The sequence below is a fragment of the Asterias rubens genome, chromosome 1 (assembly GCF_902459465.1).
Source record: "Asterias rubens chromosome 1, eAstRub1.3, whole genome shotgun sequence".
Lineage (NCBI taxonomy): Eukaryota > Metazoa > Echinodermata > Asteroidea > Forcipulatida > Asteriidae > Asterias > Asterias rubens.
The window spans coordinates 33,758,073-33,784,904 of NC_047062.1; the positions used below are offsets into that span (position 1 = coordinate 33,758,073).

General features: G+C 37.3%; 1 protein-coding gene across 2 annotated transcripts; it reads right to left on the reverse strand.

Annotated features, from left to right (window-relative positions):
• Positions 1–2,266: 2,266 nt before the first annotated feature.
• On the reverse strand, positions 2,267–26,406 carry LOC117297104 (SPARC-related modular calcium-binding protein 1-like). 2 transcript variants are annotated; one of them, XM_033780250.1, is made up of 12 exons: positions 24,896–26,406; positions 20,590–20,767; positions 19,926–20,177; positions 19,459–19,500; positions 18,124–18,462; positions 16,130–16,174; positions 15,523–15,594; positions 14,663–14,932; positions 10,875–10,965; positions 7,601–7,821; positions 6,363–6,401; positions 2,267–5,391 (listed from the first exon to the last, which is right to left on the reverse strand). In XM_033780250.1, exons 1-12 carry the CDS (start codon positions 24,971–24,973, stop codon positions 5,375–5,377), a joined length of 1,644 nt encoding a protein of 547 aa, XP_033636141.1. In that variant the 5' UTR covers positions 24,974–26,406; the 3' UTR covers positions 2,267–5,374. The 2 variants fall into 2 exon arrangements, with proteins under 2 accessions (XP_033636141.1, XP_033636133.1); XM_033780242.1 differs by having other exon boundaries at positions 16,130–16,207; positions 24,896–26,405.
• Between the last annotated feature and the right edge of the window lie 426 nt (positions 26,407–26,832).

Here is a 26,832-nt window from a genome sequence, read left to right on the forward strand (position 1 = left end):
GTTATTATATGAACTTTGGACAGTTCAGTTCATTAAGCACATTTTGGGGTCATGTTACCATCTTCTTTAGAGACATTGGTTGTGTTGATTGATTTTTATTTTAGTTTGAGTTTAAGTCTCAAAGTAGAACATTTGAATCATTCAACATGGTGGTAGAATGTAGAAACTGTTTCTCTCAACACCATTGCATTTTTGGTGATGACTAATGAACTTTGTCATGTTTTGCTCACAAAATAATTGTTTTTGTAATCTTATGAATATTTTCACAAAATAGAAACAGGAATAGACACATGTCATTGTCGGACTGTGACTCAAATCAGAGGTGTTAAAAAACAAGCGTTGCTCATTTTTCTAAAATGAATTCATTTGACTTTACATCAATCATCATAACTCAGTGACTAGTTTGCAGAATTCTCCCCCTTCACCTTGACTTGTCCCTCTTTGGATATGATTTGGACTTAACAACGGAAGTGATGTGGACTCGGTGCCACTGGCAAAATCTTTCAAGCTTGCCAAGTGTTATAGGCAAGTGTTATAGCGCAGTGTAGCTGCGCAATGTGGCCTAGTAATTATTATTGGTTAGACAGGATTTACACAAATGCATCAGGGAAATGCTACATGGTTTAAAGTCACTTTATGTTTAGCCATAAAATAAATCAAGTGAGTAACATATATTGTGGCTGTTTGATCACTATCAGTTTGCTGTATGGTTGTAAGTACTGTGTCCAATTCACATGACAATTCCTAAAAGTAGCTAACTTTGATTATATCACGGTGTGGGGAATTGAATGCCTTCAAAGGGATCAATATAACATACAGTTAATTCTGTCTTGTCTAAATTAATTATTCTAAACGATTATGGATAAACCATAAAATGCCCAGACAAGTTCATCACAAATGTACAGCCTCAAAGCAGTTTTAAACATTTTGATGCATTTACCTTGTGTGAAAATGTTTTTACTCTTTAAAATCAGTAGGCCTAATGTGTTGTGGCAAGTTTCATTTTTAATAACTTGGACTAATTTGGTGTTCTCCTCTACACCTGCCATCAATTCATAAATTCCTGGAAGTGTTGACTTTCTTCCGGATGACACATTTTACATTCCATAATCATAGATGATTGATAGCAAGCTACTGAATAAGATGTTAAATATAAATGTACTTAGTGTAACATCAATCTTGTAATAAGTATGCAACAATTCCCCAATGACTATGGGATAGTTCAGGGTGCTTTCTCTCAATGATCCACTCTCAAAAAGAATTTACAAACTCTAGACAAAAACAAGAAAATAAATCCATTGGTTTGTCAAGCCATTAAAGTAACTATAATATAAACCAAGTGTATGGGTAAAGACAAGATAGTATTAGCGAACTTCAGAAACCCACCATTATTTGTTCTAAATAATTAAGATTAAAGGGGGTTATCACGCCATGTAAAAAAGAAGGAAAATAAGTTTATAGGAACAAAATTATTGCATAAATGGAAAGGTCAAGCAGGGTAATTCTTGTACAATCAGCAAAGTGGTAAGACCACCAAACTGTGCAATCAATGCTGATTCATACGTCATCTTTCAACAACCCAAAAAACCACAGTGTGTAAATATGAAATTTCCTGAGAATAGATCCTTCAAAATAATGAGTAATTTTGTTATTGTAGGTGTCTGGAACCAAGATAATTACAGCGTTGGGTTATCTTAGATAAATTTTCCGATAGTATTCTGAATTGAAGGAAATGTGATTTAGGTTGACAAAATAGAATGAGCTGTTGCAAACTGCTAATTTACCAAATTTGGTTATATGCACAAAGTAGTAATGGTGTGACGTTTTGGTCCCTTTAGCTGACTTTCTCATTTTGTGAGATAATAAGGTTGTTCATCAATATTGCCATGTCCTTAAATTACTATTGATAATTACCCCAGACAGTTTCGCTTTTGCCATTGCTGGAGAGGGCGTCACGAGGGGCTGATAAAGACATAACTAGAGCTGTTTTGGCTCGGGCCTTTATCGCAACAGCCCCAACCCTGCCGGTTTTAAACAGCTGTTTATGAACTTGTCCACTACTCTTTTATTACCTTACTATTACAATCATGGCAAAGCTAGAAGATATACCATTATGTGAATGTGTTTCAATACTTGGCAGGAAAAATGCGATATGTTAGTAACCAATCTTTATTGTGAATGGCTTTTTTTGGTATGAACTAAGTAGAAATTCAGTAAGGGTTTGCCAGCGACATAACAAAATAAAGAGCAAGTCACTTTCTGTGTATTTCATTCCAGAGGAAGGTTCTTTAATTTTGTACATAGTTTTTACAGTGTTTTTCTTACAAAGTTTCGATGTAGACTAAACAAGGGTTTATTTCCTTTAAGATAATCTTGTAAACAAGCAAAGAAACAAGGAACTATACAAGACTGCTTGGTATATGAACCAAATTCATCTTTAATTGAACTTTCAAATACCAATTGGGTTATTTTAAAATCAGTGTGCTATACCTTCTAATTAAAAGGGTTTTCTGCACATATTATTATTGTTTCTATAATTAATAAGAATGAATAAATACATGTATTTACAGGTGATGTATGTGGATACACATAAGGGAGGAGAGCCTTTTGGTAGTTTATGTTCATGGAGTGGGGATGGGAAACTTTTGTCCTAGCAATGTCAAAATGGAGAGTGATTTAAAACAATCAATATTACTTCAGTTAAATTAAAAACACACTACTATCTAGTAGTCTTTTCTAATTAGAGCATCAAGTTAGGAAATGTTTTAATAGTCTTGCCAGCGTGAACTATTGGACATAGATGGCCAAAGGCGCACAAATGGGAACAGAAGTTTAACAGGGATAGTAATTATAAAATGAAGTATGTAGTTTTGTCTGTCATATATTCAAAGCCACATGAGGATTGTGGTTTTAAAAAAAGTTAAAAAGGCCAAGTGTAACGAGGACAGAAATTTGTTTTATTACATGTACGTGTATTTGGTTTTACAAACAAAATCTGATTGGTCCTATGTTGTCCAGAGGCCTCTAAAGGGATAGTTATCAACTAACGTTAAGAAAGCCTTTCCCAAGCTATTTTAGAAATTACCAGTTAAGAATGACAATTATAGGTAAATTCGTTGACATAATTGGGTCACAAAAGCGTCTGTTCAATGCTCAACGTCTTGACTTGTTTTGCGTATTTTCCATTGTTTCCTATGGCAATATCTCAGTTTTACTGGCACAATATTTGTGTGTTGGTTTTTTCATCATTTTCATGTCTGTCTTTATTTCATACCTAATACTTTTCAAATGACCTTGTAACTGCTAGGTCACAGATGAATTTATTAAGTTTTGCTATAAACAATGGGGAAGAGCTTGTACAAGAAAAGACTGGGACATTAATAGTAATTGTTTGACTCTCGCATGCCTGTCTTACCCATTATACAAAGTTATCTTTTGGCCATTAGTGTGGAATTGCGTACATTTATCAGTTGATCCCTTTAGGTCCCCGATTAATGCTTGAGACTAAGATGTTACCCACATTAAGGATATGTGCCTTCCTGTGTTGCTTAGATCAAGCTTAAGGGATTTCCTTCAACAAATCCCTGTGCTTATGTACGTCTCCTCAAACAGCAAACACAGGCCTTACAAGTCAGATTACTCTGTACATTACATATACTTAGTATTTTTAAATACCTTTTTGGTTTGCTGAAATGTATTTGTTTATGAATACTTACAGGAAAAAAATACACTTTTTACAAGCTAGGCAAATTGCGTTCTCTTAAAAATCATTAACTTATATATTCTACAGATAAAAACTTAAGCAATAGGGGCCTAATAACAATTGGGCTTAATAACAAAGCAAGGCCATTCACTTTGTAAGCACAAATTAACATTGTAATTATAATTGGTTAAAATTAATCTTGACAGTGTTCAATTGGAACCCTGACTTTAATCCCAATCTATCCATAAAGTGATTTGTTTATTTACATGCTTGGTGGATTTTCTTTTTGCCATTCAGTTCTCCCTTTTTCATGGCAACTCTTCAGACAAATAATACTTACACCTTCAAGTTTTGTTTCTAACAAAGTGCACCTACTTATAAAAGCTCCAGTGCTTGATCACATTTGTCCCATCTTGTCTGTTGGTCACGTACTTAACAACCAATTAATTACCCAACAATAACACAATTTTACCAAACAAATTTTTGAATCAAGTATACATATATTACAAGTATTTGGTGTTAAACCACAACTTCTTCTAGAACACTTAGGCAGGGGTCACTTAAAGATTGTTACTTCAATTAACTGCAAAATGTTCTTTGGTGTTTGTTGATTCCCCAGTGTTTTGTAAGTTACTGCATGACACGTTAACTCACATTTGTGTGATTGTTTACACCCCCCAAGGGTTAGTAAAACAATAATGAGAGACAACCTTTTAAAATGCAGCTCCCCCCCCCACTGTAATACCAAACAACTTGATGCATAGATCTGTCAGATTTAAGGTTAACAGCTGACTGCCATTAACATGATCAAATCATTCACCAACTCCACCAACTTTATCACTTCCTTTCCAAATGTTGCCTCAAGGAGACGAGGTATTTCAGTGAAGAAACCTTGCTTTTATTCTATTCTATTTTAACGCCGCTTTAAGGACAGCGACAAACCTAAGTTATTTTTGTCAAATAGTAATTTGCTAAAATCATATATGTCAGTTTTACATAATCACAACTTTTATTTAAAAATCTTGGCTGTAAAAGGTTATGTTCAACAGCTTTGGTTTTTATTTTTAATCTTAGAAAAAAATCTGATTTTGGTTTCAGCCTTGAAGATTTGTTCTTAATGTACAAGGAGGTTATAAATAGGCCTAGCTCTTACGACTTACAAATGATCAAAGCAATTTCCCACAGGGATAAAGAATTTTGTTTTTACCCATACACCGATGTGTGTTAGCACTGTACACTCAGCATTTTCCCGAGTTCTGTGAAAAACTCACAGCAAATTACTTGGGTGCAATTCGAACCCATAACCTTTGCATTTCTAGACAATAGATGGCTGCTCTATAATTGCAAAGGTCAACGGTTCAAATCCCATCCAAGTAATCTATGTGTGATTTTTTCACATAACTTGGGAAAGTACTATAAAGAGTAGGTGCTAACGTATAAAGTGGATAAAACCAAAATGAATATTCGTTCAGCCGTACTGAATGAAACAATTTCGCAATAACTACCTTTTCTTTGTGTAGAGATAAAGGGACACTTGTTTCTTACTATTTCCAAATCAATCAACATTGGTGTATGATGTGATGAGCATTATTGCTATAGTTTAGGATGAGTCATCTCTCAGTACTATTGAAGGAGCTTGTAGGTACACAGAGCAATCCCTGTGTTCTTGCCTCATGTCAATCTGTCAACTAAAATACAAATCAAACAACATTTGATTAGTCTTGGTTGGAGGGTAGCTAGTGGGGCAGTGATTAACAGCATGATACTTCACAGAGGCAATTGCCTTCCTTACCCCCTTGGTGCCCTTGAAATGCTCCAGAAGAAATTAACAATTTCAGGACTTGAACCCACAAAGTATGAATGTATTTATCCGTTTATTTCCGTTTGTTAGGGAAGCGCCATCATAGTATAGTAAACTGTTCTCCCTTGGGGCCGAGGAATGAATGCCTGTATATGATGGTGGCTTAAGTGTTATAATAATAATTATTTTCAAGTACGCGCTAATCCCCCAATCAGAATTGCAGAAAGGAGTGGTGATAAAAACCTATACTGCACGGCTAATATCACTACCTGCGTCTTGTGTGTTCTATGTCACTCGCCAAGTTTGCTTGAAGATAAATATGTTCGTCCTTGTTGGATATAGAATTTGAGGCATTGTTGGATATGGGACGCAGAAGCGCTATATTTTTCCGTATTCCACTCGCGCTTGTGTGATAACTTATATAATAAAGACTTGTAATGTGCACATATCCACCCTGCTGAGTGTTGAAGGCACAGGAAACGTGCACCTGATGAGGGACTGGAACCCACGACCCTGGGATAAAGTACAAATTAAATTTACTAGTCAAAATAATTTCTTTTAGAGTTCCATCAACCTATTGCTAGTACAATGTTGCTCAAAATGTTTACTGGACCTTAGGTTACTACAAACGCTTAATAGTAAACTTGCCGGTACAACCATGTTTAAGATCTCTTTTGAGGAAGTGTTGGCTCTGAAATAAGCCAGTTTGGTCTTGACGTTTTAAATAGCATACTTTGCTCATCTTCAGGAGAGTATACTCTGCTCGTCTTTCTCCTAAAGACGAGTAGAGTATGCTGTTTAAAACTAGGCCTAATATACAGACAGAGTTATGTGTGTTAATGCAGCTGATATACTTACTGAATGGGTTTGAGCCGGAGGGTAGTGGTGATGGGTTGCCTGTAAATAAAGCAAAGTTAGATGCAACATGCAGCCTGGTCAGAAACATTAAGCAAGCAAGTCAGTAACTAACATGAATGGACAGACAAACGCACAACAAAATCACTTTTAATACATGTTAAATTTACATTGAAGATAAAAAGTACTATTCAGTGTATAGATCGTATCAAATAACATCTTTGTTGCTATGCTCTATTGATATGGTCTATTGGTAAGACCAAATAATGTCTTTAATCCTTGAAAAAAATTCAGCTTGTATTAATGGTCGCAGTACTCGCTGCTAGATGATAGGAATCAAACTGCCTCTAGCCACCGTGCAACCTCCACGGTCTAGTAGTAAGACATTGGTGTAGAATTGCAAATGTCATGGGTTCTAATCACACACAAGTAATAAACTGGTGGATTTTGTTCACAGGACTCAGGAAAGCACTGAGGTTACAGTGACTAAACCACATCATGTGTAGGTAAACAAAATTACAATCATTTCAGATGCAAAATTCAAAGTAAATACAATTCCCTCTGTTTGTCTTGATTGTGATGTGATGACGATAACTTAACAAATTGTACCACTTTATTATTTGCCTTAATTGAAGTGCATTCCCCTCTTGATTTACAGAGCGTTGTAATCTGTGGGATTTATATATTCAACCCCTCAAAGAATGAACAATGTTAAAGTGTTAGTTTTCATGAATGAGTTGGGTTACTTGATGCTGCCATTAATGGTTGGTTTTAGGGTCATTCCATGTCAAATCAACCAATGGGGGTATGGGTCTCATCTCAGATAGAGCTGAAATTATTTTTAAATACTCATCTATGGGTATAATGAACACACTCACTCACTCACTTGACCAAAGTTTGTTTGAGTCGGGCTCAGCAGTGACTGACCACACAACTCTGTCCTGCATACAGCTGATTAGCTCTTTCTTGGTTGTTTACTCCTGCAGACTCGATCAGGGTCTTGAGCAGAGTCTTGGTGGGTCTTCTGGGACTGCGCTTGCCTTGTGTAGGCTCCCACATTTCAATTTTTATAAATGGATCATTATACCTATAGATGAGTATTTAAAATTAATTTCAGCTAAATCTGAGTGGTGATCCATCCCCATTTTCAGAATATTTGTTGATTAGACACAGAATGAAATCTGTGTGATAAACCAACACATTGCTACGCTGTTGATGTAAGAGCCAAGATTGAAACTTACCATTTCTAACTTCCAGACACGTCAACCATTCTCCCATTGAGATATCAAGGTTGTCATCTTCATCACAATACTTCATAAAGTTGCGTTTACACTTTTTAGCAGCACTGTTGATTTTTTGGATTTCAGTTTTAAAATCAATGTACTCTCTTCTCTCCAGTAGATTATTTCCACTTACATCGAGTTGCTGGAATTTCCAGCGGGCAAGTCGCTCTGATGAAGTCCTAAAAACAAAATAGTTTGAGCAAATAGTTTACTTGTATATGTGCAGTTCAGTTATAAAGTCCACTCTGAGGAATAATCTTTGTATGACAATTATAGTTATATTAACTTTGGTTTTACCCTTATACACCAACGTGTATAAGCACTGTATACATGTGTACTCGGTAGTTTCCTGAGCTCACTAAAAAATCACAGGCTGTTACTCGTTTGAGATTTGAACCCACAACCCTTGCAATTCTAAAGCAGTGTCTTACCATTAGATCATCAAGATTGCCGGTAGCTAGAGGCAGTTCGAATCATATTAGCAGCGGGTACCGCAAAGATAGATAGATGTTGTACCTTTATTCCATATTCATGATCTTCAAATTGTAATTTCAAACTCCATGCAGTTTATTTACTTTAATCTATAAGTGCAAGCTTATATCACACAAAAAAAAACACTTTTGAAAACAGCGAGCAATGTCCCCAAGGTACAACATGGAGGTATGCCAAACTTGTAATAACCCCTTGGGATACAATGTCCCTCAACAACTGTAGAAATTATAATACTGTACCGACAAACAAGACGAAACAACAGATGTCCAAAGTAATGTACCAACATAGATCAATTACAAGAAAACATTAACCATACTAAGTGCAATCAAACTTAATATATTCATTCAGATTCAGAACAAGACGTTTGGAGCCAGACTGATTATAGCCCATGTTTGGTTTGTAACCCTATACAGACCAATGCAGGGATGTATGCTTCGTTCTCAAAAGGACAAGAGCACCAAGATATTCTCTTCCTGGTAAAGGGCACCCTACGAGTCAATTGTAAATTTCTGTTGGAGCATTCCAAGGGCACCAAAGCAATGACTAGGGGGCATCAAGGCAATCGCCTCCTTTGCCTTCATGAAGTATCAGGCATGCAATGTGTGATAAGCACTTTATACTCTCCAAGTTGGATTGTTTTGCCCTACAATGACTAGGGGGCATCAAGGCAATCGCCTCCTTTGCCTTCATGAAGTATCAAGCATGCAATGTGCGATAAGCACTTTATACTCTCCAAGTTGGATTGTTTTGCCCTACAATGACTAGGGGGCATCAAGGCAATCGCCTCCTTTGCCTTCATGAAGTATCAAGCATGCAATGTGTGATAAGCACTTTATATTCTCCAAGTTGGATTGTTTTGCCCTACGATGACTAGGGGGCATCAAGGCAATCGCCTCCTTTGCCTTCATGAAGTATCAGGCATGCAATGTGTGATAAGCACTTTATACTCTCCAAGTTGGATTGTTTTGCCCTACAGAATTGAGAGGGGGGGGGGACACACAAATCCCTGTAGAGCAAACCCCAATCCCTGATGCATAATGACATGGGTTCAATTGTTGTGAAACCCACCTGTAATTGTACGATTCAAACCTGCCTCATGCTTAGTGATCTAGTGATTAGACACTTGCTCTACAATGGCAGAGGTCATGGGTTGGAATCCCACTTGAGTGATGTGCCTGTAGTTTTTTGCACAAAGCTTAGGAATAAAACTCTTGAAATATGTTTAGGGGGAAAAACAAATCAAAGTGTATTGCACTAAATGAACTTTTATCCCGATTTACATAATACTTTGATTTACATAAATGGGCAGATAGACGAGGGTAAGGTGTAAAACATATTACATTGATATTTTACATGTTTGACCCAGAAAAGTTGAGTATCAACAACCAAACCTTTAGACTCTGATCGTTGTAATGTATTGGATCCCTGCAAAGCTGGCTTGTTGATCAGTCTTGATTTTGTAAGAAGACTTGGGGAAATAATTTTGAAGGAGTGAAGTTGTCAATCTTAAATCAGGGTTATTGTCTATAGCTATAAAGCTGGACTTTGCTGGTTCTATAGTACTATTCACACGGCAGCAATTTAACTGGGGTTCCTTGCTTAATTTAGCATGGTTGTAAAATGTAGTAATGTTTGACAATATTTTGCAAAAGAACTTTGACAGTAAAAGAATTGTTGTCCTTTCATACGCTGGACATTTTGTAAAGTTTTACAACTATTTAGCAAGGGACCCTTGCTATAATGTTTCTCGTGTGAAAGGGGCTTATGGAGCACTTAACCATTAACCCACAAGCAGGCACCAGTAGTCTGACTTACTCACCAAGACAATCAGAGCATACTGAGTTACCAGAGCACCTTATGTCTGAGACAACTCTGTAGAGACTCTACAATTGCAGCTTGGAATAGACCTTTTGTCCTTATTAATTCAAGGTTACACAAGTTCAAATTTACAAATAACTGCACTTAAAATGAGTCACCGTGAAGCGGTTTTGACATTTGTCCCAGTGAACATATCATGTCTAGGCTCTCTGCTCTCTGGTGGTATGTTGTGTATCATACAGGTGTGTGATATCTCAACATATTTCCTGAATTCAGGATTTGTCTCAAAAATACCTGAGCTTTCAAATGTTGTTTTGCAAGAATTAAAGGAGTCACCAAAGTGAGAAAGAAGTAGTCCACATTCTGTTTAAACCTGTAGTTGTGTATTTCTTGTGATGCATAGAGTCTGTAAACCCTCCTGCATTGTTACATCTGGGAGGTATCAGTCTAGAATATGGGGAACCTAGAAACATAAACCATTTTTTAGGACTTTCAACATTTCTCCAATCTTATCCCTGATGGTAAAGAACTGTATACAAAAACCCAGGAGAGATTTAAATCTTGTGTAAGTGTCAATCATGGTGTATCATTAGAGCAATAGTTACTGATAATGATAATACTCCTTTAATTTGCTTTACATATCTTGATATGAAACTATTAATAGACTCCTTGCACAACACGCAGCGCCCTTGCACACGCGTCTCCTGTCCTCCATTTTGGGTGTCAAAACATTCACAAAAGGAATGTACTCCCCAGACATGGTTGACGTGCATTGTTAAGATGTGCCTGAACCTGTGTACCATCCTTTTGTGCGTGTTTTGACACCGAAAATGGTGGACAGGAGATGCGCGTGCAAGGGCGCTGCGTGTTGTGCATAGAGTCTAATCATAGAAATGGAGAAATCCTAAACTGGTGAACTTACCGGTCAGCAACTGAGTCCTCTAGTGACATCTCTGCAGCAAATCTATCCAATAATATCTCAAAAAACTCCTCCTTCTTCCTCCCCTCACATTCTAGAAATTAAAAATATAAAAATATATCTCAATTAACCACATCATTTATGAATTTGCACTTGTTGAAACATTATGTTAGGATATTTCATGTCCTAATGGATTGTTTTTTGTAACCAAAGGTTTTGAAGGTCTGGAAAGGCTGATTCCAGAGAGTGTTGGCCTTTATTAGGTTTATAGTTGTAAATGTATGTACACTTCTTTTTGTAAGCTAACATTGTTTAATAATGGAAATTACTGAAGGTGTTCTGTTAGATCCAGTAGAAAACACTGATAGGATTCAGCTTTACGTTGCAATGCAAGCTGTGCATGTTTAGAAAGTTTGTGGGCCATTTACAAGGTTGCACTCAACCTTATTTAACAACAGACTTATAGCCACTTAACCCTGCACTTAGGAAAGAACAGAAAATACGCACTCAAGGAAGTACTGTGGAATTCTTCAATTCTTGACCCGTCAACTTGAATTAAGGATTATTACATTTGACATTCAGCGCTTTTATGTTGTGTACATGTAGTGGAAAGTCCTTCATACATTCCAGATGATGTTGGTTTGTAACGACATACTTGGCTAGTATATAATAGTCCTGAAGCTAAGGAACTACGATTATCCCGTCTACATGTTGGTTTGTAACGACATACTTGGCTAGTATATAATAGTCCTGAAGCTAAGGAACTACGATTATCCTGTCTACATGTATAGAAAGTCCATGACTAAACTTGCAAATTGATAACGAGCAAAGATTATAGAAAAGATTAATTTCAATCTGAAGCAATACTTGTTTTTATAAATTGCCTCAATCATATTTACCAGAAAAACGGTACTCTGCTTAAAAAGCTTGGGTTATTAACCCCCAAGTCCAGTCATTGGTCTAAATAGAAAGACACCAATTATGAAAACAGGCTTAGGTTGAAAATGACCTCCCTCTAGTCTAATTTTGCTGCTGGAATTATGTAAAGGTCAATAGATATTTGACAGCCAGTCGCTCCTGGGTGTCCTGTTGCAATTTGCCAATCCCTGGGGCTTTCAAGCCTTGAGTCAGGAAATATGTTGCTTCCGTGTCAACTGACCACACATTTTTGTCATAAAAAATGCCAAATGCTGACCAGTCTTTTTGATAATCTTTGAATCCGACAAGCTAGTTAATACTAAAACAAGTATATTATTCAAAAAAGATTAACTTTGTTTCTTAGATAATAGAGAAGGGTCAAAGGGGTGATAATAGTTCTGTTATAAACACCCTGTTATATTATTATTATTTCAATATTGGGATTATTTATTTGACTTGTTTTCTTTGTTGGTCTTTAAAAAAAACTGCAGTGTTTTGTTTACCAAGTAAGTTTTTATGGTCTTTAGTTTCTGGAGTAATTATTAAAGGGGTATCCAAATCCTTAACACATTCTGTCTTTATACTGTGCGCTGTGACAGGTAATAAAAAAAAAATTAAAAAATTAAAAATTGAAGAACAAAGTCTCAAAGTAATAGATCAGAACATGAATGGTGCTATGTGACAGTGTGTACCACCATTCAGTAAATGGACTGGCCTAAATACTTGAAATTCCATAAGACAGATAATCTACCATCAAGGTCTTTACATTGATAATGTCTACCTTTCCATATTGTAGAAATGTTACATGTTTCTCTCATTGTGTTTAGTACCTGGTGGTTATATAGGTTATCTTCTAAGCTTAGTTCAGATAGCTTATCACCAAATAAGGTGCAAAAGTACACAAGAAATCGGTTATCAAATCCTTGTTTTTGTTGAAGGTGCTAAAGTGAAGAAAAGCAAACAAAACATGTTTCATGCTATTGTGACTTTGTGCATCCCAGACGCTTTGATATCAAAGTACTCATTCTAAACAATAAGATAATACAAGCAACAACAGATAAAACTACCTTGTTCTGCTCCGTTATTGCTGTTGCTAGGGTAATTTATAAAATTGTCCACTCAAGTGTTTGCTGGCAAAACAAAATGGTTTTAAAGACAACATTGTATGGAAAAACCAGCAAATCATCAGGTCTAGTGCTTCTCCTTGGTAAAGGGCAATCTGTGAGGAAATTTTCTTTGGATCATTTCAAGGGCACCAAGGCAATGACTAGGGGCATAGAGGCAACCGCCTTCATTGCCTCCATGAAGTATCAGGCCTGGATTATTGTAGAATTTGAAAAAATTGATCTAGAAATTAGACTCTGTGATTTAACCGTGGAAGAGTCAAGAGTGACTTGGCATGTAATGAAAAAAAAACCATGAAAACTGTTGTTTGATTAAAAATGTCCTAATTACAACCATGACATGGACAATGTCGCCAATAATTCATTATAATAACTACATGCTATAGCACGTTTTATAATAACTGTATGTGCTTCATGATGAACATTTTGCACATTGTTCTCACTTAAGGGGCCTATAACTAATTTTGCGATGAAAACATCTGGAATACCCTGAAATCATTTCATGTTGGTTGCTTAATCTACAGTTTTGATGTCCTGTCATATAAGACCTTAAGAATCCCATGACTGATGCTGTAATCAATCAAAACCAGAATTGTCCCTGTAATTAAATGTGGAGTTTATGTCGCATATCAAGTGCCCTTCGAGGTGATTTGCTGAATGGATCAAGTAGGGAGGTATTTATAAAACATTGCTGAATATAATAGGAACTTTATATTCCATTCCTCCAAACTACCTCCTAACCAGCTTATTTATTCAGTGAGATTATGAGCTCATTCACTCATGCAATTTGTCAATATCTTAGTCACACATAAGTCAATTACTTTACTATGTAAACAGTTCTCTCATGGTAACATAGTGCAAATGAGAAGGTGATAAAAACGCCATGCCACACAGTGTTTAACTTTGTTATACATGTACCTATCACAAAACATAAATTACCACTAGCCCTAGATTTTAATCTTTGATAATTGTTTAAAACACTCGAACAAATATAAATGACAAACACAGGTGGCCTGGAGGTGTTATACCTTCAGGCTGCAATAACAAAAATAAGGCTATTTGTCATATGCCAAATATTTATACAGATTATAAAGTTCAGTTGTTCAAACACAATTAGTGTATAAAGCCTAGAAGTCAGTATTGCACAGAAGGGGGCATAGCTCTATCACACCTGTATGGCATTGACTTTAGTTCCCTATCAGCTAAGAGAGTAATTTAATTAGATGTCAGCTCATGTACTGAATCTTTAGGAGTACTGGGTTTGGATTCTTCAATCATTTCAGGTGATGCATTAGTGACCACCTGTTCATACTTGGAATAGAGTACAGTCTCCAAATTACACAAGTCATTCAAACATACCTTGCACATTGATTAAGTTTGCTCAATTTCAGGGGCAGATCACATGGCAAGGATATTTCATAGGTAAAGTCTCTGATTTTTATCATGAAGAATGGATGTTAAAGTGCAGGCATGTATGCTTCATCTTCCTATCATGAAGAATGGATGTTAAAGTGCAGGCATGTATGCTTGATCTTTGAAAGGGTTAGGGCACCAGGTCATTTTCTCCTTGGTAAATGGCACCTTATGAGGAACCCTATATGTAAATTTCTAATGGCGCATTTCAAAAGGCACCAAGACAATGACCAAAGGGCATGCAAAATGACATCTTCTGTGTGTTTTTTCTGTGTAATTCTCATTAAACTTACTAATCTTTTAAGAACTAAAAAGTCAAAAACTACTTTGACGTACCTTTAAATAGCCTGATTCCAGTAGAACCCTTAGACATGGCCATTTCATTGCAATGGAATTGCTGAGTAGAAGCTGGTGTTGATGTTCCTGGTATTGGTCTTCCTGTATCTACATAAACACACCAGCAATATTGGGCTTCATCATGGCACTGGACTGCTTTATAAGAACCATCGGCATTACATTGTGGAATAAACACACCACTATCTGGAAACAGCTCTGCTTTCAAAGAGGCACGTTGCCTCTCAGCTTGGCAGGATATTATAGTCACAACTAGTATGGGATACAAACAAAGCAGGAATTATTGTTTAAGAATGGGGTTTGGGCCACCACTTATTTCCTATGGGATACAATTGTTTGTATTTGAGATGAGAGTATGGACGTAGGGTGAAGTTTGTCATGGCCAAGTAGTTTAGAGCCGCAAAGTCAAGTTTTGGTCGTTAAGTCACTGGGGATGAGTTCGAATCCCATATGGGTTTCGTCACCCATAAGTACCTGTGAGTGAAGAGGTCTAGTCTTTGAAAAAGCCTTTGGAGCACCACGGCAGCCCCAGGCTGTATTAATACTCCACAGGGAGCTGAGAAAGATTAAAGGAATGTTGTTGGCCCAATAACCTGGGGTTGATTTTTCAATGAGTTAGGACTCGTCATACCTCTGGTTAGGACTGCCCCTAAGTTTTGAATATATCCTAGGACTCGTCCTAAGTTAGGACTATCCTTAGTTGGGACTTAGTTCTAAGATTTGTGTGAAATGGACCACAGGGCACCAAAGTAAAGCGCAATGATGGGTTATTGTAAAATGTGCTATGTACAAACTAATTACTATTATTAGTTTTATTTATAAGATGTGACAGTAAGACGCACCTTTGCCTGTGTTTGCTGTAGCTCCAGAGGGTTGTGGTGTGACTGGATTACTTCCGATGGGAAGGTGGGTTTCTGGTCAAACAGAACAGAATAATGTAAGACTTAAGTTTGAACATTATCAGACAGATGTTATAAGGATTCTTCAACCTCAATATGGTTGAGTCGCAGTGAAGTTGAAATAATGAGAGAAGTTGTAGAGTGTTGTGGCCAAGCAGATAAGAGCACTGCACTTTCTGTTCAGCAGAATGTGGGTTCAGGAGCCGTGACACTTGTGTTCCTAAGCAAGACATTTTACTATAATAATTACTTCTCTCCACCCAGGAGTGAATTGGTACCTGTGAGGCCAAACATGGTTCTTGTGATTGATTTAGCCAAGTAGCACATTTTATTGTAGCACAGACTGTATACTCCCCATGGAGCTGAGATGGTTTAAGGAATGAATTAAATGGCCCAGTGACCAGGGGTAATAATGTAATTATTATTGTTATCATATGCAAATAATGGTAATGACCCACAGATGCATCTATAAAAAGAAATATTTCCCTCCTAATTTCTAAGATCAAGTAATAAGGCAGAGGAATAATATGTATAAATATTGGGAACATACCTTCCTGTGAATTACCATCAGCTGTAGGGTCCTCTGGTTGCTCGTCTGAGTTGAGGGATAAAAACAGATGGAACGAAACTACAAATTACAGGAGTACTAAAGTCGGTGGTTGGAACCTAAGGAAAAATAACAATCTTGCACTTGCCCGGCAAATCATGGCTGTCTACACGGAAATACCAAAGATAGAAGGATATTATCTAAAACTACATAGCCTGCATGCTCATGCAGAAAATAGAAGGTCCAGAGATAGCGGGGGGGAAATGATCCTGTGGTTTGGAAATATTAAGGAACTAATTTAAGCTGACGAAAAAATGAACACGTTTTGAGATATGAAGGGTATTGTGTGTTCATTTAGAAAAAAAGTATCACAAAGGAGGTTGTATAGGGAGCAAGGTCAGGCGAGGTCAGAGATTATATTGAAATATTACTAGATGTAGAGGAAAGTGGAAAGATTGAGAAGGTATTTATCTGCTAGATGCTAAGTAGGTTCATGTAGACAGACATATCAAAGGCACATTCATAGTACAGGCAAGATGCACAACAAATAGTCTTCGAGAAAGTCTCATCAAATAAGTTTAATTTTTGAGTGACATTTTCCTTTTTTGTGTGAGGGTAAAATGTTATTCACAAAACAATCAGTGCTTGTGTAAAAATGAAACATTATAAGAACAGATGAATCAATATTTTAAAGGTTTGAATTGTAGTTAACTGTGATAAAATTGAATTCCTTACAATAATATTGGAAGGTTGCGCATAATGGGTCATCATGTGTTGTTTTAAATTGTTATTGTAGGGTAACTTTAAAGTGTGCATGTAGTGAAGATATTTAATTTGACTTAGGGTCAGGGATCATTGATTGTCATGTTTGGAACACATGTAGGCTTTGTACTCTCTTTGAGAAATATGATTTAAATTTTAAATATTAATTCTTGATGGGTCAATGTTTGAATGTAAGGAGCCACTGAAATTGTGTCAGTGACACTTTTCTCTTTGAATGTGAGAGTAGAGTAACTACTCAAACAATTCTAGTAAATACAGGGTAGACAAGATTTCATCCAAGTTTGTATTTGATTGGCGCCTTGGACATTGTACGGGGTTACAATAAGTAGTTTCAAAGTTAGCAACTTGTAGGAACTGAGATAAGGTTTAAGGGCAACAGAAAGATTATTAGGGCAATGAACTGGTATGGTTAAATTAACATGGTTAGGATGAAATTAATCCTAAAAACAGAACAAGGACAATAACGAGACAATGAGTACAACAATGTGACTATCAAAACATGCTTTGGATTGGAATGAGATTATGAAAACAGCATATCAGTGACCATACAAAGAACACCATGGATTGATAACAACACTAAATGGTGTTAGTCATAGCAGAATTGGGCCAAGTGCATTCAGGGATTGGTTTGTAACAGAAAGAAAAGTGCGGTTAATATAACAATCCAACAAAGAAGCATTCCCACAGTAAGCATAATGCAAACATTGCTCAGTCAACATGCACTGATTTCAATAGAGCAATTATAAGATTTAATCACACTGTTAGTAAACTCAAAGTGAAAGATCAACAGAAGGTGTGTTTAAGCATGTAAGATGATTCCATTCAATAAACGCTAGTATTGTTAAAGGTTTTTACATTCAGTCAGTTATGTTGAAATGCCTGCTAGATGATATGGGTGCTCAGAAGCTTCAGCAGAACGGGGAAAAAAGGGCTTCAATCGCCGCCATTACTTTTGGTTGGATGAAAAGCGTGACAATCTACTCTATGCAGAGGGTAGTAGGAAAATGAAAGTAAGTTGGAAGTGTGTAGATTTGACTTTCACCTTCCCACATTCTCTCTTTATAGTTTATCAATATTTGAATGTTCACCAACAACCAATGAAAGTGACAAACTGATGTAAGAAGATCATTTCTGCTAGAAACTTCTGTGGAAGGTGAAATGTCCTCATGATGTGACGGTCAAGTACAAGAACCATTCGTATAATGGGTACTCACTATTATCCACAAGACAAAAAGACCACTCAGTCTTGGCTATTCGACCATCTTTATCAAGGTCACAGTGCTCCACAAATGTCTTGGCACATTTCTTGGGTTTGACAATCTTCTTCATCATTCTGCCGAGCGAATTCAATTCTTTTCTGTCCAACTCCATATCTACGTTGCTATCTAATTCTGTAAATTTCCATTCAATAACTTGTTTCTGTGCATCTTCAAGTCTTTGTACTTCCCCCGTTGTCTCAGAAGATGGTTGGGTAGTTGGTAAACGATGGAACTCTTCCCTGAAAATATCTTTCAGATTGGAGTTGAACTCGATTCTTGCATCTTGGTTACATCCTAGGAGAAAATCATTCATTGCAAGATACTATCTGGTCATTTATCAAATATTGTAAAACAATTATCACAAGAATACCTTTATGAAGTCACAGTTCTATAGATGTAATGGTACTTTATGTCTCTTCTGCTTTCATTGTTATGGTATGCAAGCAGGAATTTGAGTTTTTAGTATGAGTTTGATACATGCTTATACTTCACACAGGGCAACAACGGCGATTGCCTCCGTGCCCCCTGGATGTTGCCTTGGTGCGCCCTGTTTGGGTCATGGTTTTCATTTTAATTGGCTGTGATGTATTGATAATGTCCTCTCATTACCAGGCAAGTTTGGAAGTCGAGAGCAGGCCTGATACTTCACAGGGCAACCACAGCGATTGCCTCCATGCCCCCTGGTCAATGCCTTGGTGCCCTGTTTGGGTCATGGTTTTCATTTTAATTGGCTGTGATGTATTGATAATGTCCTCTCATTACCAGGCAAGTTTGGAAGTCGAGAGCAGGCCTGATACTTCACAGGGCAACCACGGCGATTGCCTCCATGCCCCCTGGTCAATGCCTTGGTGCCCTGTTTGGGTCATGGTTTTCATTTTAATTGGCTGTGATGTATTGATAATGTCCTCTCATTACCAGGCAAGTTTGGAAGTCGAGAGCAGGCCTGTTACTTCACGGAGGCAACGAAGGCGATTGCCTCCATGCCCCCTGGTCAATGCCTTGGTGCCCTTAAAATGCTCAATTTACAATTTCACTAATGACAAAATTCCTTGGTGCCCTTGATCTTTCAAAAACGAAGCATGCAGGCCCTGCAAGAGGGTCATGAACAGTGTTCTAGAATTAAACCATATCTAGAGCATGACTTTGATTTTCACTCAGGTTTATGTTGAAATTCCTTGAAAACCTGAGTACAGTGCTTTGAAAAGCATCCATTAGACAAAACTGCCTTTTATTTATGATGATTGAGAACTTGCATCATTTAAAAAGGACTAAGTTTCAATTATTTCATACCTTTGGTTTCTGTAGGGAGCTCTGTATTTGGGAGAAAAGTAGCTGTAATAGAAAGTGGGAACACACATCAGGTTAAACATATCAAATAGAAACATCTTAAGCATAGAAAAGGTGTATTTCTTTTGTAGGACAGTTATAAGTTGAAATGCAATTATAGCTACAAGTATATAATACCAAATTGTGTTTAAGGCAATCAATTTTACATTGTACCAAGCGACCACCTTGTGAAGCTTGCTATTAATTAGGTAATCCTGTTTGTGGATTTTGTCATACAACAAGTATGCTCAGTTTAATTAAATTGATTGCTGTAATGGAAACACATTTGGGCATAGGGGTCCAAATGCCATTCCTTGACTTCACAACATTTTAGGTGAAAGTGTTTCTCTGTAGGATTGTCCCATATTACCCACCCTTAGTTTAAAAATACACCTTCCTTCAGAAAACCCCCCAGAAGAAATTGGTTTTACCTAAGTTGGGCTGAGGGACGAATTCCCCATCACATGATGGTAGAGGTGAATTAGCTTTAGATCCTTGCTTGACTGAAGATCCAGGTATCGGTTTGCCATCCTCTGCTACACACCAGCAATATCCAAAGGATTGATGACATTGAATCTTAGAGAAACTTCCATCATCTTCACATTGTGGAACAAACACTCCTTCTGTTGAGGTTTGAGCTTGTATCCGACTTGCAGCTTGCTCAGCTTGGCATTTTGACAGTTCTTCAATATACAAAACGAAACAGTTTTGTGGGGGTTAGGTTATTGTAGTGGTGTATTTATTACTATAAAATGAAGACGATCAAAAGATTATTGCTTCCAGTAACACAATCAGTTTCAGAATCATAACGGGTAATATTGTTCATTGATACAAACACTTTCTTACTAAAAACCATTGACAAAATCAGTGAAAACCATTGACGAAATCAGTGAAAACCGTTGACGAAATCAGTGAAATCCATTGACGAAATCATTGATTCATTTCCTCTTAATTATAGTCTTGGATAAGGTCTTTGATGCAATAGATCTTTTAAATGATCTATTTAGGTCTAAATTGGTAACATAATAATCCCAATACTGCTGATGTAATGGTATATTCTGAGTTATTGTTTGAAAATATTTGAATTGGACATACCTTCACATTCGCCTTTATGTTGAATTTGGACTGAATTTCCCAGACACCTTGCTCTCCTTATTTCACACCGTGAATTATAAGTTTGTCCGTCATTTCCACAAACTGGTCTGGTTTTCTCCCTCGAGCAATCTGTGTTGCAGTTTCGTTCCCGACTTGTCAATTCATATGTCAATGGAAACTGAATGGAGTTAAAGGTGTAAACAAAATCATTTATCAATACTAACCTGATTCAAAATCATTTATCAATACTAACCTGATTCAAAATCATTTATCAATACTAACCTGATTAAAAATCATTTATCAATACTAACCTGATTAAAAATCATTTATCAATACTAACCTGATTAAAAATCATTCAAATTTGCAACTCATATTCAGCAATAACCATAACTTGTTTATATCGAATCACCCCAAATAATGTTAAAGGTTTAACACTGATGACTATTTCTAAAAGTTGTTTGTATTTTGACAATGACAAACTCAAGCCTGATACTTCTTTGAGGCAACGAAGGCGATTGACTCCTTCATTCCCCTTAGTCATTGCCTTGGTGCCCTTGAAATGCTCAAGTAAAAATTTACAATTTCAAAAACGAAACATACATGCAAACTATACAGGAATCAAATATTGTTTGAGAAGAACTAAATAAAAATCATGGTTGGAATTGGAATGAATCAATGACTACCGCCCCCCCCCCCCCCAACTAGATTGGTGCGCCAATAAATTCCAAAACGAAACAATTACTTTTATTTCTTGTTTGTATATCTGATAGGGGTATGTGAATTGTGGTGGATTCAGCGGCCTACAAATGGCAAGGTTGGGGTACGATAGAAACTTGATGCTGGAACAAGATAGCTGGTTGAATGTTTTCATTTGCGATTAAAATGGGTCAGCTTCCAGACATAGAAAGATATTACATTATATACTGCAGTAGAGTACAGTCAGAATTGTCATTAAGGTTTAAGGGTCCTTTATATCGCACTGGATTGCCTCAGGTGGTTCTCTAGGTCACTTCTCATTTTGTTTACTCACTCGTATTGTTTCCAACACTCTTTATACCTTCAGCATACAATACTGAGTCTAAAGGCACAACCGCTCTCACAACTTTGAAATTGAACTCACTCAAAGTTTACTTTAAAGATTACGATCAACAAAGGTATTTAATCTTGAAACTTCTAAATGTGTGATAAGTGCGACTTAATCGGAGTTATTAAATTACTTGGATCTTAAAAGGCTGGTGAACTGTTTGAATAAGATTTACATTTCTTTACGAAGCAAACAAGTAGCCATACAGGGGCACAAGGTCTGATTTAATTGTCAACGGTATTTTGTAGATACTTTAAAATAGTTGTAAATATAAATTCAGTTTTCCAACATCTATGATCAGACGCACTGAAGGTTCTTAATCTGTTTTATGTACAAATTTGCCCTTGTTTTATGCAATATTGTTTATTACTAAAAAATAAATAAAAGAAATAAGATGCACTTGATGAGGAATCCTTCAATAATGTGCGAGCGTTTAAGCTTTAAGAGCATGATTGATTGACCGTCCAAAAAGCTCCTAAAATCGTGAATATCAGGAGAGTTGAATTGAAATTACCTAAGGGGGGATACAAAAAGAAGTGTAAACGCTGACTAAACTAAATGTTTGGGTTGTGTTTTTCTGACACGTTACTGACGGATCTGTTTCTCAGATTGTATATTCAAATTTTTTAACGGAATGTTTTTCCAGCTTGGACATAATCGCTCCAGATTTCCAGCAGAACGGTTCCAAAAACAAATGTCTTGAAGGTTTGAGTGTGGTGTTTCTGTCGTCAAATTAAGCTCCCGTAGCTCAGCCAATCGGTTGCAACAAAATGGTTTGCAGGTGAAATATTTACAACACGGAATATACGTTTGCAACCATTTTTTTCGTCGTGTATGTTTAAAGGTCAATATTTTAGTGCAATTCAATTGATTTTTGGAAATATGCCCATAAAGTATGGTAAAATGTGCTTTCAAAAGTGAGTGTCCTTGTTTTTGCCCCACTTTGGAAAAGGCCTTCAACGCATGAGGCACACATTGCAATAATATGGGTCTCTCCCTTCCTGTGTCCTCTTAAAGATCGCTCGGCGGAAAGGAAAACCGAAATTTGTTTTTTAATTAAAAAAAAACGTGTATAATTTTGTGAAGCCTTATTGATCGATCGTATAACCATAAATAGGACATAAATACAATAATGGACGTGATTTAACATCTTTAGATAGTTACAATCTTATTATTTGCATACTCTCCAAAGTAAAATGAAGAATAACGTTGTGACTAACTAAAGCAACACTTCCGTTAACCGTCAACTTATATTAGAATGAACAAGATCTTAAAGTTTGCATACCCATGTCTCACTCGAAAAATGCTCGAAACAAGTTAAGAAGGACATTGTGATAAGAATAAATATCTCGATGTAACCTGATTGTGTGCTTTTGTACATTAAAACCCTTGGGTGCATATACCACCAATGGTGCATGCCTTGCATAAACTATTTCACAGATTCTACTTTTGGTTATTTGATTATTCGATTGGTTGGAAACTAACTGCCACGTGGTGTGCGAACCAATTTCTACAAAGTGCCACTATCCTGTGTTCTCCTTCTTAGCCTTTTGATGTGTGCTATTATTAAGGATGAAACCTTGGGTTATTAAGTTTAGCTTGATGTAGTACGACCATTGACTAGATCATCAATCAATCAATGCTTTTGTTTAGAGGGAGGGAGAGAAAAAAGGAATGTTGTTATCAAATGGGGCGTTTGAGGCCAACATGAAAGGGTGAATTGGAACACCCTGGCAACATGCTGCTGTGTAGGAGTGCACCCCAGCCCGTGTGTTGACCACTTTAATTCTTTCTTGTTTATTTGAACTGTTTTGGAGGATGATTGGGGAGTCTCGAAGCATTGATATCAGCAGTGAGTGAAAGTTGATCGTCATCGACAAGCACTCTGATTTGAAAGAGTTAGCCCTTTCCACACGACATCACTTTAATTGGGGTCCCTTGCTTAATAATATTTTACAAGGGAACTATAGGACAGTAACAAACTGTTTGTCCATTAACATGAGGTACACACCATTGTACAACCATGCTACAACCGTGCTACAATTAAACATGGGACCCTTCATAACTCTCGTGTGAAAGGGGCCTCAAATGTCTTGAAAATATCACGTTAAAGGTCGTGGTCTACTGGTCGTGTCACACACAGTGTGTAACGGCAGGGGACGATTAGCAATAATAAATGTTATAGATCATTAGGAATTCTTGTTGGACATGCTGGGCTAGTCTAGGTACACACAATGGTAGCTACCACCAGGCCAGGCGGCGTGCACACTGCCGGTCGATGAGCAATGGCCCAGCTATGTCAGACGTCTTGCTCACGGTAAAACGACTTGTTTGGCTTCTACAAAGAAACCGTGGATTATATGAAGAGCCATCCAAACCTAGTCAAAATGGCTCGGCTGTGGTTTTATTTTATTTTTAATTCAGAGTTTATGAGTGTTTGAAAAGAATATTTTCCTCGGTAACCCTTATGCAAAGCCCGTATATGGAGCTCCATAAGGACCCACTGTACCTAGTTCACCGATGCAAGAGTTAGTTGGGTATAATAGTTGCAAGCCTGTTAGGGTGACGCCAACACCCAAAGTGAGAAAATACCACTGGAATGTTGAGAACTAATCTGCAAGTACTGTATATGACGACGACGCATCATTGTACGTTATGCAGTGACCTGCATAATCTTGTTGTGACTTTCTATTTATTAAAGTCAGAAGGCTTACGTATTATTGCAGCCACTTTGACAAGCACAAAACAATCATAGTTCCTTTTGAAATGAGCGACTTGCAATCCCATGTACAGTGTGGAACTATTCAGTAGTTGCTAAACACGAATCACCTGTTCCTGGATTAAGTGTTGGGCGTAATTCAAAGTAGGGAGCCTACTACTGTAAAACCCGTACCATCTACACCAACTAAAATCATTATTGGATTTGTTATAGTCCCATCCTAGGCTTGGCTTAAGCTATAACTCATATGATCATCTCCTTAGAAAAGCATCTTTACTTTAATCATAGATTAACATTTCTCAAATTAATCAGAAAGTAAATCAGTTTAGTTCAATTCAATTAGAGAGGTATCTTACTGTCGTCATAAATGCTGATCGCAAAGTTTGACAATGAAGAAATGGGAGAGTTTATTTGATTCCTGTTTTAAAATGGAAGGAAAATAAGTAGGAATAGATACCAATATATAACGGGAACATTTTTAATTTGAGTGTGTAGAAACTCACCCTTGTAGCCAACGATTGCTGAAAATGAGCCACAAACAAAACCAGGGTAATTCTGACAAACAGTCTTGCAGTAGCCATGCTGTACCAGTCAGTCGCCTACCAGCACCACCACCACCGTAGTCTCAAGGTATTATCCTTATGGGAAGGTCTAGGGAAACCAGGTCTTTGCAGCAGGCTTCTACGATGATGTATCGTCTACTGTAATTGAGATGACAAGATCTTTTCTTCTAAGGTTGTTAAAGTCCAGTTGGTTTTGGCTTAGATTGAGATTGATGGAGGAGTCAATGCACATTGGTAATAACGAGCAAATGTCCAGTCATTACGTGCGTTACTGCATCGGTGTAGCGGGGTAACTTATGCCCTTGCGTCGTCGTGCTGCCAACGGTCCTGAATCACTGCTAAATACCGTTGGAAAGCTGGAATATTTCTTAAAAGGTAGCTATGTTAAATCACGGATGTCTGCCATAAGATATTGTTGGTGGAGAGTGGTTGGTTTTGTGGCTTGAGTATGTATAGACCAAACCAGTGGAGTCCGTCCTTGCTTATGGTACGTCAAATCGTGCGGTTATTTCATGCCAAGCAAAATAAGTCGTCAGTGAGAGGGATGTGATTGGTCGATTACTTGCAACGCACTTTGAAGTAAATAGTTGCAGTATGAGAAGCTGTGTGTGGGTCTGGTCGGTGCGTGGCCTCGACTTGAATAACCACCAGTACATGAATGATCACTCTCTGAGGTGTCTCGCTCCCCTGTTGACAAAAAAAACTATACGTACAGCCAGCAAGCAATCCTTTAACACGTGTGTATTATCATGTTAATTTTTGGCAGTCATTTACGATAACATAGAGAAAATCTGCACCCGTACTGCCAATTTAGTGTGTTTGAAGCGTTGTCAGCCCGGCTAAGTGTTTGTTTAATGGCTATTATAGTTGGACTCTTGGCCTGACGATTGTATTGTTAGGTCTGACTGACTGCTTAGCCCATCAGGATCCTAGCCTTTTACATTGGCATTCCGACAAAGTGATGATCGGATTGGGGCTACTGATGTATTATATCATTACAGTGTATAGACAACACTTGAAAACTTGCTTCAACTGCTTTTAGAAGCACCCAATTGGATTCTATCAGTCAAAGTACTAGCATCTAGTCACCGTATCTTGTCCTATTCATGACCCATTACCTCTAGAGTGAAGCTCGCCTACGTCTTTTGTTAGGTTAACAACTACTGGAAACGAGGGGGGTTATTACTCCCACTTAAAAGCGCACATGACCCTTTCATGGATTAATTGTTATTAAGACACTCATTAAAACCAGGACTTTACTGTGAATTACATCTATCGATTTCTCATTATCGATTCGTAAGTTGGTCAAGCTTTTGGGCATGGCTTGGTGAAGAAAAAACTATGTTAGATTTTGAGTTAAAATCAATTACTAATGGTTTCAATGTATTAAAGGGACAACAGTTTGCCGTTACTACTCTGTTTGCCTCAACACTAATCTACTTCATGAACGTATAAACAATAAAGCTGTTTGGTTATAACAAAGCTAGTGTCAATGCATATTTGTTTGTGATAACCCGTTGCCACCCTTACGACGCCCCCAGCCCCCAATATAACGGATAATGTTCGTATAGAGCAGAGATGGATCTCTTAGTCTTACAAAATTTAAAGAAGTTACTGAGCAGTTTGCAAATCATCTTCTTTTGAACTGATAAAATGGAGGTCTGGGTGTGCCCCCTACCCCCCCCCCCCCCACCTCTAGCAGTACTCAAAGACAATCAATGTACACACGTTTGGTCCTTGTTAGCTTTTGAAGTCTGACACTTAGCTGAGAACATTCAACAAAAGTTGCTGTATGATTTGATCAGCTGATGGTTGTAGCGGGCAGGGCAGGGACACCCCCCCTTCCAATGTCACCAAACGTTCAGACCATGACTTGA